Here is a 15,061-nt window from a genome sequence, read left to right as displayed (position 1 = left end):
TATGTGTGGGATGGAGCCTCACAGAACTAACCATGTGCACAGGACATATACAACTGAGAGTCCTAACCAGGACTCCTGAGTTGTCTTAGACATGTGTGGTTACCCAATAGAGAGCAAGGGAACGGAATGCAGACTCAGACTTTGCCGTATTCTTATTACTCCTCGGGGAAAATCTCAATAGTGTCAAAATAAAAGACCAAAAGGAAAATTAAAAACAAAAAACAAAATCAGGCCTTTTCACAAAGTCAGCATGTCTGGCCTGCTGGATACTGTCTAGAATGCAAAACCTCGCGTCATTAGCAGCCATGAACTAATTCTTTCTACCAAGCCATGCCAGGACTCTACTATCCAGCCCCTGAGTGCTGACCACCAGAAAGACTCCTCTAATGAGGATCCAAAACAATGGCTTCATTACCTTAGAAGCACTGTAGCCACCAGACAAAGAGCGGGGGAACAGGCTATGGAAAATCATCAAATGAAAGCTAAGGTCACAGAACGGGGAACTTCTGGACGCTCCACTGCTCAACCTCCTGGACGCTGGCCAGGTGACCAGACATCTCACACACCCTGATATGAACCTGGAGAGTCTGCCTAAAGAAGCAACTCCTCGTGAGACTCTCTTCTGTCACTAAGAGAACCCTTATGCCTTCAAATGAGTCTCACTCAGAGGCATTCCTCACCTTCCTCTGTTTAAATCCTACAGACTACTCTGTAAAGAGTGCTGAACTCAAAAGGACCACAAAGAATTTCTTGCTAGTTTAATAGGGTTTTAATTTCAAGTTAAAAAAAACTTGGTTTACAGAAGTTTTTTGTTTTTCACTTCAAACCAGGCCACACAAAGCCATAGGACTTTATTTTATTGTTGCTTCCCACAAATATGTCTTAGGTTACAGAAAACAATAAAGGAAACATAAAGATATATTAGTACAGATTTATTATAAAATTTTATTATATATCAGTCTTACAGTTACTGTTTATCGGTTACCTATGAAGGCAAGGCTGCTAAGACCTCTCAAGAAATCACTGGGTTCCTACTAACACTGCAGACAAAATGGAGTCCCTGTGGGGACACGGACAGTTTTAAAGGACTCTGGGGAGTGCTTGCATCCTGGTTGCTTCTCAGTACAGATGCAGGCAGACAGCCAACAGCAGCCATGGAAGACCACAGGCATCCTGAGCCAGCAAAACCTCACAAGTCACCTGACCAGAATGCCAGCGGCACAGCCCCTTGGCTGAGAGCCTATGGTGCAGCATGGGAACAGCTGGGCTGGCTAAGCCCTCCACAGTAGGTCTTCAAACACGAGACTCCAATACACTGGCTGCCACGCCACACACATGGCTCATGAACTCGGCACACAGGACCTGAGTACACAGCCACCACAGTGCAGCCAGAGGCCAGCAGCCAAGTTACAAGACGGAAACTCCATCACTTTTGACAGGTGATGGGACAAGACAGGGGCCACAGTGAGAGAAAAGATGAAATCAGTTGAAGCCTGTGATGACAGCAAATCACTTCATTTAACAGCACAGAAGACAGGACAAAACCATGACTTGAGAAATAAGAAAGCTGGGCAGATCTATATTAAGTAAAAACTATAGAAAATAGTGGACATTTTTTCCAAAAAAAAAAAAATTGCTAGAATGGGTTAAGAAAATACTACCAAATAATTCAAGTAGAAAAACATCAATCTCTTAAAAACTATGGAACAAAATACAAGAGAAATACTTCCACTCTCTCCATCGTGCTAGCTCACCTTCAGTTCAAAGCAGACGAAAGACTATAACCCTCATGAACAGATTCAGAAATTCTGCTCTGAGCACGTTGACAAACTGAGTCCAGCATAAGAGAAGGGACTATACTCAAGGGGAAGGCAGAATAAGAATGAACCACATCCCCAGAGCAAAAGGCAAAGGCCACTTCATTACCCCAGAATCAAATAACTGTGCAGAGTTTTAAAACATGAATAAAATGAAAGTAGCTACAGGAAAGAACTTTTCAGCCTGCTAACCAGGAAGTTCCCACCAACACGCCCAACACGCAGGTCAGGACAGTGTTCCCTTTCCCCTAGCTCCATGGTTCCACCTGACCTCAGGAGTCTCCTCTCCATCCTACTTTGAGGCCTGGCTCCTATCCACACAGAATACATCTGGGACATTGCCAACTCAACTGCATCCCCTTCATATTTTGGACATCTGTTGGCACTAACAAACACCACCCCTGACCTTTGCCTCAGTCTCAAAGCAGATGCAATAGTATATCACTCCCAGTCCGTCTCCATGACCAGCTGAAACAAGGATGTGGAAGGAGCCCCTGTACTCACACCATGGGTCTTCCCAACTCCTCACAGCTGACAGCCAGAGCAAGTCTCAGCCTGCACCTGTCTCAGAGACTTCCCCTCAGTTCCTGATATCCTTGAATGTGTTCGCTTGCTGGCCTGTCTATGAGGGGAAGACAGCCGCAGACTGCTCAGGTATCACAGCACTCCTGACAAGAGCCTGGACTTCTCATCTGAGGTCCTCTGGGGTCCAGCCTCCCAAAGCACCCATGGACCTGGCCTCAGTCACTGATCACAGCAGTCACCTACGTGGAGTCAGCCACTGCTGAAACACACCCCCATATGCAGGAAACCCTAGGGAAACATTTCACTGTCTCTTCCCCTCGCAATTCATGAGACTCAGTCTCATTACTGGTCCAGAAGTGGAAAGCCATAGGTAGATGGAGCAGGGACTCTAACCAACACCTCTGTTGGCACCCAAAGCTACTCAAGCTCCCTCTATGCAAACCCATCCCAAACGCTGGATCTCGGGGGAACTGGGGAACTGAGTTCGGAACGTAAGGCCCGCAGGCAGCTGCAAGGCTAAAGCATAACCAGGGGTATCCACTCCAGTGTGGCGGGGAAAGCATAGCTAACTACAGCTTGGTAACAGCTCCCCCTGGAACACGGAGCCTGCAGTGCCCTATCCTGTCATCCCTGGACCAGTCCTGCCGTGTCATGAAGGTTAGAAACACAGGATAAATTTCTTCTCCTCTGCAGAGCTTGGGCTACCCTGAACTGGTCTGGCTATTGAACAGAAACCTGTTTCCCTATGCTTATTCAACCCTGACCTCCTCAAGAATCCCACAGTTAAGGCCCTACAAGTGTTACCATGGTGACTGTTTTACTCAGTTCTTTCATCTGATCTCCTTTGCTGCCATGGGGTATGGGTTTTCCAAAGAGACAGAGGCCCACATACAGGCCACACTGGCAAGACGACAGCCCCACCTCCAGGAAAGGAACGCACTGAGGAAAATGAAACTTACAGAGGCTGCTCTTCTGCAGTTCACATTTCGGTCAAATACAGCAGCAATGACCAGGGCACTGTAAAAACAAGGAAAACGATTAATTAAAATGAAGTGCGCGAGGGCTGGGAAAATAGCTCAGTCAGTAAACTGCTTGTCTTGCAAGCATGGGATCCCTCATAAAAACGTTGGTGAGGTGGCACATGCTTGTAAGCCTGGTGCTGGGAGGTAGACAGGAGGTTCCCTGGGACTGCTGCCCAACAAGTCTAGCCTAATGGCTGAATGCCAGGCCAACAGGAGACCCTGTCTCAGCAGAGGTGGATTCCTGACGATGATACCCAAAGTTGTTTTCTGCACACGTAACAAAGCACAGGCATACACCGTGTGCCGTCGTTACAGCGTTCACTCATTTCCTCACTTGCTGGTCACCTGGATGAGCCTGACAGACTCTAGGGAAGCTCAAGGTTCTACAGGCTACAACCAATTCACAACTAACCTCGAAGATATCAAACATTATAGATAGCCCCAGCCCTATCAAATGTCCTTGGATGGTATACGCTGAGCCTCTAGTGGCTTGGAGAACAATGCCTTTGGCCTGCAGGGAGAGGATGAGAACTGGCCGTGTGCAGATGGTCACAACTGGGTGGCTGATACCAACATGCCTAGACCACAGCTAGCTCTACGCTGAGCAGCAGGAGCTCCATACACCCTGCAGGCAGCCTGACCCTTGGAAGCACCCAAACATATGGTTTCCAACATTTCCCACAGGTCTGACCCAGTGTGAGGCATGATGGGGCATGCACTGTCCACATCTGGGTTGAGAGATATGGGACATAATGAGGACTAGATGAGGTCAGCGGGATGGAGACCAAGGCTGGTCTCTGGGTTTCACAAAAGAAGACACACCATAAACTCTGCTCTCTGCCCCTTTCAAAGTGAAAGTAGTGCTCACAACTCTCCCGGCAAGAAGGCCACTACTAGATGCAGCCTCTTGACCCAGGAGGACCCAGACCACAGGTCAAAATAAGCATTTTCTTTAGAAAGTGGTGTCCTTCAAGTATTTGATAAAGTAATGAGAAACCTGCTAACAGGCAGGCAGCCAGTTAGAGCAGTCACCATGGAAACAGCACATGGAAGGCAGCTGCTAGGTCTCAATCTTTCCTACAGCCAGAAGCAATAACGCCACACTATCTCGACTTTTCCTAGCTCCCGAGACACTCGACAGGCTTTAATTATGTCTTTTTCTTATATACTGTCTTAGGGTTTCTATTCCTACACAAACATCATGACCGAGAAGCAAGTTGGGGAGGAAAGGGTTTACTCAGCTTACACTTCCATACTGCTGTTCATCACCAAGGAAGTCAGGACTGGAACTCAAAGCAGGTCAGGAAGCAGGAGCTGATGCAGACAGAGGTCATGGAGGGATGTTCTTTACTGGCTTGCTTCTCCTGGCTTGCTCAGCCTGCTCTCTTATAGAACCAAGACTATGAGCCCAGAGATGGTCTCACCCACAAGGGGCCTTTCCCCCTTGATCACTAATTGAGAAAATGCCTTATAGTTGGATCTCATGGAGGCATTTCCTCAACTGAAGCTCCTTTCTCTGTGATAACTCCAGCTGTGTCAAGTTGACACAAAACTAGCCAGTACATATACCAAACTTCATTACTGTCGAATCTAGAAACTCCTTGCTCCTCTCCATCTCAGGCCTCTCACCTCTCCTGCATCCACCGCCAGTTACTGCTATGGGTCCCACCCTCCAAGGGGAACCCTTCTCAGGGAAGCATTTCCTCGTCGGGGATCCCTCTTCTTGGTTCCCACATTCCAGGGACATTCTCAGCAAACAGCAAGGTGTAAGGACCGAGGGCCAGCCACGTATGGTTTTCAATCTCATTTCAACTTTCCCAGACATGCAGTGGGCACTGCGCATCAGGCACAGGAGATAGAGCTGTAAGGCCACAGGCTACCCTCCCAGACTCCAAATCCCAACCAGGGATCACCAGAGGACAGAAATGATTGGAAGGTCAGAAGGTCTTTGGGGTCCAGAAAGTAAAAACAAACAAACAACAAACAAAAACAAAAACAAAAACAGAAACCCTCAAGAACAAGAACTGAGGCCAGCAAGATGACTCGGCATACCACCAAGCCCAATGACCTGAGTCTGATCCCCGGGTCGCAGCGCATGGTAAGACAGATAACCAACTCTTTGCAAGTTGTCCTGGGACCTCCATACACAGGTCTTCAAACACAAGCGCTCGCACTTGAGCACTCGCAAGCGCGCGCGCACACACACTTACTTTAATTTTAATGTTAAAAACATCAGAACGCTGCTAAGCAGGTAATGTGCCCCAGGAGAGAACTTGTGCAACAAGAGAGGTGACAAAGAACTGTCTTTAATTCCAATAGGAAAATGGGAGAGGGGAGGAGGCACAACTTTCCTGGCTTGTGGGATTTATACTTTGCCACAATGAGAAGCAGAGAAACCTGATTTATAACAAGAGAGGGTTCATCCTACCTCACCATGAACATTTTTTAAGTTGTTTCTACCTTGAGCACACTACAGCAGCTTTTGTGAACAGTCTTCAGATCATAAAGCTGACTGAGGGCTCCTAGCAACTTCCAAGCCACACACACACACACACATATACACACATACACACACACACACACACATACACATACACACACACACATACACACACACACACACACACCCTCAAGGTTCAGGGAACATCTAGAAGATAGGTACAGAGAGAATATTACTCTACCCCGGCAAACGGACCAAAATCCAATTTCAACCAAGTGTTCATTCTAGAGGAGTCAGGCTGTTGAGAAAATAAAGCTGCCTGTTCACAGCCCTCTACACATTCTACCTATCCAGGCACTGGGCACGGGATGAGGAGAATCCCAACTACAATGTAGCCTGTGGAAATAAAGCCATAGCTGTTCAAGAAGCTGATGTCAGCATGAGACTCATTCACTTCCTTCCTCTGAGGGGTGGGGCTCTGCCCATTTTTCCTAAAGCACTTTCCACTTATTGCTAGGCAATTCTACAGCTGCAGATAAGACCTGATAAGGTGGTGGGGTTAGGGTAGCTCCTGGGGGGGGGGGGGGGGGGGGCTTCCAACCCTACTCATCCTTCTCAGGTATGTGGGTGGCTGAGGAGTACCACACACATGAATCTGTAGGCATCTCTCCTGTGCTCAGCACTGACACAAGAAGCCCCGAGTCGTAACTCCTCCCATGCGGACCATGCCCAGTCGGAAGGCAGATGCAGCAGGCCTTAGCCACCTACCTTGCTTATGGGGCCACCCTTCCCACAACCACTGTCACTGGTCTGTGTGCTCCCAAAAGCCCCAGCTACCATGATCCTCAGAGCCTAGGAACACTGCAGCCATTCTTCTCTGAGCAGTGAGATTGCCAGTGACAGCTCTTGGTCTCTGACATGGAACATACACGAGCTGCTCCATGCAGACCTCTCCAAGGTATGAGTAAGCAAAGTGAGCGGTAAGTCACAAGGAGTAGGACAGGGAGTCAGAGTCCAATACTGGCTGTCAGCACAGAGAAAGTCTGTATGTAACAGGTGTCACCACAGAAGCAGCAGCCTCATACACTCCATCAAGTTAGCTTTTCCTTAAGCAAATGACTTAAAGGTCACTACTTCATTAATTCTTTTCTTTTTTTTTTTTTTTAAGAAAGGGTATCAGAGCCAAGCATGGTGGCTCACGCCTTTAATCCCAGCACATAGGAGGCAGAGGCAGACGGATTTCTTAGTTCAAGGCCAGCCTGGTCTACAGAGTGAGTTCCAAGACAGCCAGGGCTACACAGGGTATCAGCATAGGAACTCATTCTGTGGCTCAGGTTGCCTTGAACTCAGTAATTCTCTTCCCTTAGCCCCTCAAGTGCTAAGATTACAGGAACAAATCAGGATTTACATGTTTCATCAAACTTCAGAGATTACACTGTGGTAACTGTAACAATACTTGGAAAACACTGCTTTTTAAGTAACAGTAAGCTTTTAAGTTAATTAAAACAAATCTGCATGTACTTATGATACAACAATGTTTGATTGTTGAAACAGGGTTTCTCTGTGTATTCTCTGTGTAGCACCCTCACCAAGCTGTAGACCAAGCTGACCTTGAATTTACAGAGATCTGTCTGCCTCTGCTTCCAGAGTGCTGGGATTAAAGGTGTGTTCCACCACCACCCAACTGTAACAGGTTTTTAAAGACTTTCGATTTGGACTAAATTCTTTTTTTTAACTTTTTACTTATTTGTGTGTGTGTGTGTGTGTGTGTGTGTGTAACACATGTGTGCTAAGTTTGAATGTGCCTGGAGGGGGGCTTTAGAGTCTCTGGGACTAGAGTTACAGACAGTTGTGAGCTGCCCTTTGAGGGCTGCACTGAACAAATCCAAGAAGAACAGCCAGTGCACTTAGCCACTGAGCCCTCTCTCTAACTCTGGACTATAAATTCCTACTTTCAGAACAAGACTGGCTTATTTAGAAATAAGAATAAGTTTTGAATGCAAAGGGGTTTAATGATATTAGCCAAACAGAAAAGCAAAGTCTCTTCTTAAGCCACTGCTCTCCTAAGCCACTGCTCTTTCATGTTTACTACCCTTCACCTGGGCCTCGCTCATCCCCAGCAGGAAGACCCGACACAGAAGTCACTACTCTTCCCTCTCACTTCAGAGAAAACCTAAAGAGCAACACCTGGCACCACAGTGAAAGCCACCATCTGAGGAGAGGTGTTTGTGGGTGTGTCCAGCTGCTTAATGTCTCTGGGGAAGCTGTGACAGCTCACCAGGATTGAACCACACAGAAGGGATTCTCTTTCTGGTACAAACCTAGGGAAAGTGAGAGGCATGCCTTAGCCTGCCCCTCTCCTTTCCCACAGTCTTAGACCTTGGCTCAGCATACATAGAGAACAGCATTCACCCCAAACTCTTTTTTTTTTTCATTTGAGCGATACTGAGTAGCGTTTCAAAGCAAGCACACTTGCCTCTACAAGGGAAATGACAACATTTGCATTCTGAAGTGATTTTTTTTTTAAAAGAGAAGACTAATAACTCATTGTGAAACTCCATGGTTTTTTTCAGTTGCAAATCACATTAAAATATAAGCCCTGCATTTTACTGAATTTCTCTAAGTCATAAGCAGAACCATGTGCTTTGGGGTCACAGCCAAGCCAGCACAAAGTTGGGCCTGGCAGACCAAGACTGTCTCCAATTGCTGGCCTTCTCCTCAACACAGTTTTCTTCTCTCTGGAAGCTGGGCCATTCAAAGAGGCTGAAAAGAATAAGACATAGCTTTGAGCAATGCTTGCTATTTCCTTATTTTTTTTTTTTTCCAGGACAATCTTGCCCTGAAGGAAGAGATCCTACAGAGCCAATCCCAGGCCGTTCACAGGCAGCCCACGCTGCCCTGCCGGTTTGCACAGTGGAGGTGAGAGTCAGGAGCTGCCCCTGGCACAGGCGGGTCTGTGCCTGGGCGGAGTGAACGTCAACAGGAGCTCAGCTTACAAAAGAGTTTCAGGTGAGGAAATCGCTGGAAGGTGACAGGCAGGGTGCTCTGGCAGCAGCAGACAGTTTGCTTTCTTTCCCTTCCTGTAGATCAGATTTTGACTTCTGGTTAGAAGGAATCACCTACAGAACACACAACCAGGCCGGCACCTTTCCACACCACATCTTACTACTACTGCCTTGCACCAGGCTTTTCAGGAGGCCAGATCATGCCACAAAACAGTGGCACAAATTCTGGCTCCACCCGTCTGCTCAAAGACAAAGAAAGATGGTTTCAAAAGGCAATCAAAACAATTTCAAAAAGATAGAAATATGCCTTGAAAATCTTTTAAAATTCCTAAAGCAGAGTTAACACCATGAGGGTAAGAATAATTAATCCAGTTTCTTCAACCCAAAATTTGAAAAGGTTAGTGGCTTTCCCTGCATCAGGCACGGAGGTGCAGCAGGACACCCCACAGTGCCTCCCTGGCTCTATTTTACTCTGGGAACTATATTTGGATCTCAACTGTACTGGTACAGGATACGCTGGCTGAGGAGTTTGTGAAAGTAAAGATACCAAGATTTTATCATCGGCTAGAAATAATGGGCTTAAAACCTGATAATTAAAGAGCATGGTCACTCATGACGAACCTCACAAGCAGGTCTGCAGGGCACACCCGACCGATACTCAGACGCACAGAGCTTCAGGCAGGAGGTAGTGCATGCCCCAAGCTCACTGGCGCACCTGACTCACCACATGCCCTCCCCCGCTGATGCCTGGAGTCAGATGGGCCAGGAAGGGCCAGGCACAGGTTCATCAGAACCTGTCTAACCGGCTAGAAATCTGCAGCGGCTCAGCTCCAAAGGGCACTGCTGCCCATCTGCTGGCTGCCAGCTTAGAATCAGATGGCTGTGAAGCAGAGGCTGGCAGCCCTGCAACCAGACAGCTACAGTTTCCACGCACAACATGCAGACATGAGTTCCCCAGCAACCCCTCAGGCTTGTCCCATAAGCCAGCAAGTCTAGACTCCCCAAGCTCAAAGAAACACGTGGACCCACAAGAGTTTCTACAGACTAGAAGTAGAGATGGCTGTACAACAACTTCTCCTTGGCCAGGAAATTCAGGGTCATTCCAGAGACTGAGCTGTATGTAAAGTGAAGGGCACTTCTGTGCTCACCCACTAAGTCTCCACAGAAGCCGCACTTTCCACACCACACCCAACATGAAGAGGGCTTCGTATCTCCCCACGGCACACCCCACTCTGAGCAAGCAAGTTCACTTAAGTTCTGGGAAGACAGTGCCAGGCTCAGTCAGGGCCGCCTTCTACAGTCCTCAGACAGTAACCTCGTGGCTAAGAGCTTGTGCAGGGCCAGAGCAGAGAGCCTTTTTGTGCTCCCCACCCCCTCCCCCAGTATGGAAAGAGAACAGAGTGCTGAGTAGGAGGTCGGCATGGAGCCAGGTATGACCCTGACAGAGCAGTGATGACTGCCAGGAGCCTGAGAAGTCACCACTGATGGGAAGGACCTTTGGCTCTGCTGTGCAGTTGCCTTTTCTTCTCTGAGTGGTAAATGGTGACTCTGAAGCAGAAGGTACCATGTTCCTTCAGCAACCATGGAAGCTCCTCACCATACTGTTCTAAGCATAGGGAAAGCTAGACCTAGAGAAGACAGAGCAGAACCCAAAGACCCACCTACAGCCATAGCACCAAGACACAGCAGCCAACTTCAGAGCCAAGCTTTTCACAGACTGTCCATTTCCTTTACTGAATCCACCCAGGGATCGATCATTGCTGTGATGTGAGTTCTACAGCACGGAGTGAAGGCAGGCACTCTGGTGGGAACTGTGTAGCCCCGACTTTTCCCTCAGGACCAGGTGCCCCACAGGTCCCTCCAATCACAAGGAAGTTGGTTAGTACCTCTCCTCTGTACCTCCTGCCTTCTGAAGTGGCAGAATGGCCTTGAGACCCCACATCCAACAAAAATGAAGCATGAGAGAGCTAACCTAACGCTCCCTCTAACATGGCCACATGCTCCCTGGGCCAGCAGGTCAGCTCCTGTTCCCTTTACTCTATGATTCCCTCCCTCAGGCCATCCACCTTCCTCCCTCCTGGATCAGAAGAGGGAGAAGAATGAGCCATGGCATCCTGGGGGTGGGGGTAGCTGCTCTCTGAACAAAACTGTGAGCCCGAACACAGTCTGTCGGGACTGTTTTTACTTTGAAACAGGAAGCAAATGCACATCAGAGCCAAGGTCCTCCCATCCTTCACAGTCTCCTGGCAGGTCACTGGTACCAACTCAGGGTCACGTCTGGCTCTATGCCTAACTCCTACTCAACACTTTTCATCTTCAGGGGAGGAAACTGGAAGCCTGACTTCAGCTACCCACCTGACAGAGCCTGTGACCTGAACCAGACCCTGTCATGTAAAGGAGCTTTGCTGCTCTGGGACAGGTGTGAGCAAGAGAAAGACCTGTTCGCTACTTATGCAAGTTGAAGATGAGGACAAGAAACAGTTGCAAGAACCTCCCTCACAGCCACATAAACAGCAAACAGAGGATGCACCTGCATGGCAACAGAGTGGGACGCAGGGAGGTCACAGCTATGGACCAGGCCTGAGGCTCAGCAGAAGGCCCTGGGCAGCTGGGCTCTTGCTCCTTCCCACCCAGAACCAAGTCTACAACCAACAGCACAGCTTCCTGGTAACTGTGCATATGTTAGGTCCCCGTGAGTTGTGCCTCGTCAGTCAGTATATGTTTATGCTCCATCGAATGAAACAGGTCCAGGACAGCTCCCTTCTGAAAGCAGGTGGTTCCAGTCAGATGTCAGGGAGGGGGTAAGGGAGTGGTGGTGGAGGGGGAATATCCTGGAGCTGAGTCTTGAAATGAGGTGAGGGGCGAATAGCACCATAAGGATGTTCTAGGTGGTCCTGGAAACTTAGCATCTGGCTAGACTTTCAGGTCTGGGAAGTACTGGAATATCTGCTTTTCCTGAGGCTGGTTTTGTCTGTTCTAATTTCCCAAGTTGTGTGGCCACTTCCACCTCACCTTCATTCAGCAACTTAAAGAATAAATAGTACTGGAGAGCTCTGTGAGGCGGGAAAGTATTCTTAGACGAGGAGTGGCAGGCGCCTGGTCACTAGACTCCAGTACCTGAGGGTCCTAGGTGTAGGGGCAACAGTGGCGGCTCCAGGTCTGACCTCAGAAACATCATGCCTCGGGCATGGTGCCCAGGCTCTTCTGCCTGACTTTCTGGAGTATTTTTTTTTTCTTTTTCCTTTCCCTTGGAAGGATGCAGGACAAGTGTGCCCTCAGCACAGACATCTCTTCAGTTTTGTACAGCAACTGATACATAAATTTGGGGGGTGGGGAATGGGAGGTGGGAGGGATAGCAGTAACCTTTCGAGTTCAAGCTTCATTCTGTTTCTGAGGAGCCAAAGGAGGGCACCAAGCAGTTCAGGGTGTCTGTCCATCATGGTGTGGATGGTGCAACGGGTGCTCTCTGACTGAGTCTTCTCATGCTCATTAGGGCAACACCAATAATCTGTTCTGTCCTCAGCACACTATGGGATGGCTCCAGAGTATTCAAGTGACTGGACTTTACTCTGTTCCCATGCATGTAATCTCTTCTGAACATTTGGAAAGGTCTGAAGTGGAACCTGGGACCCATTTGCTTCCCTGGACAGCCATGTTTAGAACCCTATCTCCCCACATAGCAGATCCTGTCCCATTCCACAAGATAAGGTAGTCTTTTCCTCTCGTGCCCACCTCTTAGAGAGGAGGGGCAGGGTGCAAGGATGCTGATATTGGCAGCTAGTTGTAGAGAATGGCTTACCTAAAGCCAACAGGTTACAGGCAGATGGTATGTTTATCTGAGGCACGTCTGCCACATGACACAATCACTCTTGAGCACAACCAAGAGGCATTACCTTGAAATGGCAGTCACAAAAGGTGTCAACTCCTGAGGTTCATAGGCACGTGCAAAAGCCCAGCACACATAACAGGCAGCATCCCTGACATTGGCCCCAACGCTGCAGGCACCCCGCTTCTCATCGTAGGTAAGGGCCTTCAGGATCACCGTGACAACTGGCAGGAGACAAAAACAATGAGCAGTTGATGGCAAACCATGAGGCAGAATCACAGACAGGAGTCAAAACCTGCTCAGGAAAAACAAAACAAACAAAAAACCCTGAAAGGGAAGCAAGCCCATCAGCTCAAAGGTACAAAGGAAATTTGGGTTTCCCAAGAATCACATAAAGAAATGACAGTTCTTCAGAACAATAACCATAGCTAGGCTGCCAAATCTGTGGCCACACCAACAGAGTGTAAAACTTAGAATCCCACAGCAGGATAGGAAGGGCCATGTGTTTATGGGGAGCACCGGTGACACCCACAAGTGAGGTGGATGGATGTGAAACCACAGGACACCATCCAAATCTTCTTATCACAAACTTCAACAACCTCAGAGAGAGGAGAAGGCACCAGACCTAGAGAGGAAACCTCCACGGACACCCGTGTGTCTGGAAAGCCAGTTCTAGGTTGCCTTGTGTGTACAGGACTGTCTGCTTGTTTGACCATAGAAAGTGTCTGCAGTAGCCAAGAGATAAAGTCATATGAATTCCTCTTTGGTTCTAGTAAAAATATACAACCAGGCAATTGACATATATGCATGCACAGAGACAGACAGACACACACACACACAAACACAGACACACATACACAGACACACACACACAAACAGCAGTTGATACAAAGAGGCAATGTATGCAAGAATACTGGAACATTAAATTATTCCTGTATTTATAGCATTCCTGAGCATTTACTTGAAGGGCTCTTAAGTCATCATATCACAGACAGACTTGCTCATCAATGCTTTTTGTTTTATTTGTTTAAGGCAGTGTCTCACCATGTAGCTCTAGTTGGTTGGCCTCAAATTTGCTATGTAAATCAGGCTAGGCTACCCTCGACCTCTGCCTGCCTCAGCTTCCCAAGTGCAGGGAGTAAAGATGTGTGTCTCCATGCCCAACACACTCATCAGGGTTTATCTGCAGCACTGTTCAAATGGCTAAATGATAGGACCAACCCAGGTATCCATCAAGAGAAGAATGGATAAAGGAAATATAGTACATCTAAACAACTAGGTTTTCTTCCACCATAAGTGAAAACAAATCAAGGGGCTCTGTCAATAAAGTATCTGTACTGCAAACATGAAGAGCTGCACAGGCTCTATGGCACCCATATAAAAGCCGAGCATGCCAGGGTGTGTGACCCCAGCTCTTGGTAAACAAGGAGACAAGGGGATCTCTGGAGCTCATTGGACAACCAGCATAGCCAAATCTATGAGTTCTGGGATCAGTGAAAGAATCTTTCAAAAAATAAGATGGACATCAACAGAAGATATCTGACATTGACTTCTGACTCCCACATGTGTATGCACACACACGCACACTCTCATACAAACACACACACACACACTCTACATACAAAACAAACACAAATGAAATCATGCTATTTACAGGAAAATAGATGTAACTAGAGATTATCACATTAAACAAATTAGCTCGCTCAGATAAATATCACATTTCTCTCTTATTTGTACATCCTAGATTTTATGCAAAAATCATGTATACACATGACATGAAAGCAGAAGCAAACCATTTGGGAAAACAGAAGGGAGCTAACAGGAGGGAAAAGGAGGGGGATATGGCGAGGAACTCAGTAAAAGTATATTATGCACTTTTATGAAAATGTCCTTTTGACATCCAGTACTGTATACTCTACAGCTGTGCACCAACAAAAGGTGCAATCAGGGCTGAGGAAATGGCTCCATTGGTAAAGTGCCTGCCATGTAAGCACGAGGACCTAAGTTTACATCTGCAGCACACACAGAAAAATCCAGGATAGTGCTGCACACTCCTAATGCTAGCTCTGGAGAGACAGAGGTAAGAGGAGCCCCGTGGCTTGCTAGACGACTAATCTCGCCAAATAGGTGCAACTCTAGTTCAGTGAAGAACCTTGTATTAGAAATAAAGTAGAAAGAGATAGAAGACACCCAAAATTGAACCCTGGCCTCCACAAATACACGTGTGTGTGCACACCTGTGCACACATACACATATACCACACAAAGAAGAAAAACAAATGTTACTGCATATTCTGTTCTGTATATTCATTTCTTTGTAAAGAGCTGCTTATTAAAGATGTAAACACGTCTTAAAGCCGAACCATTACACTTCTGAACCACATAAAGGAATTTAATGGATCCACTGTGTGTGGGGGGGGGGGGGGG

General features: G+C 47.5%; 1 protein-coding gene across 2 annotated transcripts in view; it reads right to left on the bottom strand.

The window, feature by feature from the left end:
- Positions 1-15,061, bottom strand: part of Tbcd (tubulin folding cofactor D) — a 163,172-nt gene that overhangs the window by 60,892 nt on the left and 87,219 nt on the right. For both annotated transcript variants that reach the window (XM_021178456.2, XM_029483328.1), the window contains exons 14-15: positions 12,703-12,859; positions 3,302-3,359 (exon numbers count right to left, since the gene is read on the bottom strand). In XM_021178456.2, the coding sequence (XP_021034115.1) occupies positions 3,302-3,359; positions 12,703-12,859 (215 nt within the window). The remainder of the gene's footprint in view (positions 1-3,301; positions 3,360-12,702; positions 12,860-15,061) is intronic.

The sequence above is a fragment of the Mus caroli genome, chromosome 11, assembly GCF_900094665.2.
Source record: "Mus caroli chromosome 11, CAROLI_EIJ_v1.1, whole genome shotgun sequence".
Classification (NCBI taxonomy): domain Eukaryota; kingdom Metazoa; phylum Chordata; class Mammalia; order Rodentia; family Muridae; genus Mus; species Mus caroli.
The sequence above is the reverse complement of the archived record's forward strand: the minus strand, read 5'-3'. Positions and strand labels throughout refer to the sequence as shown.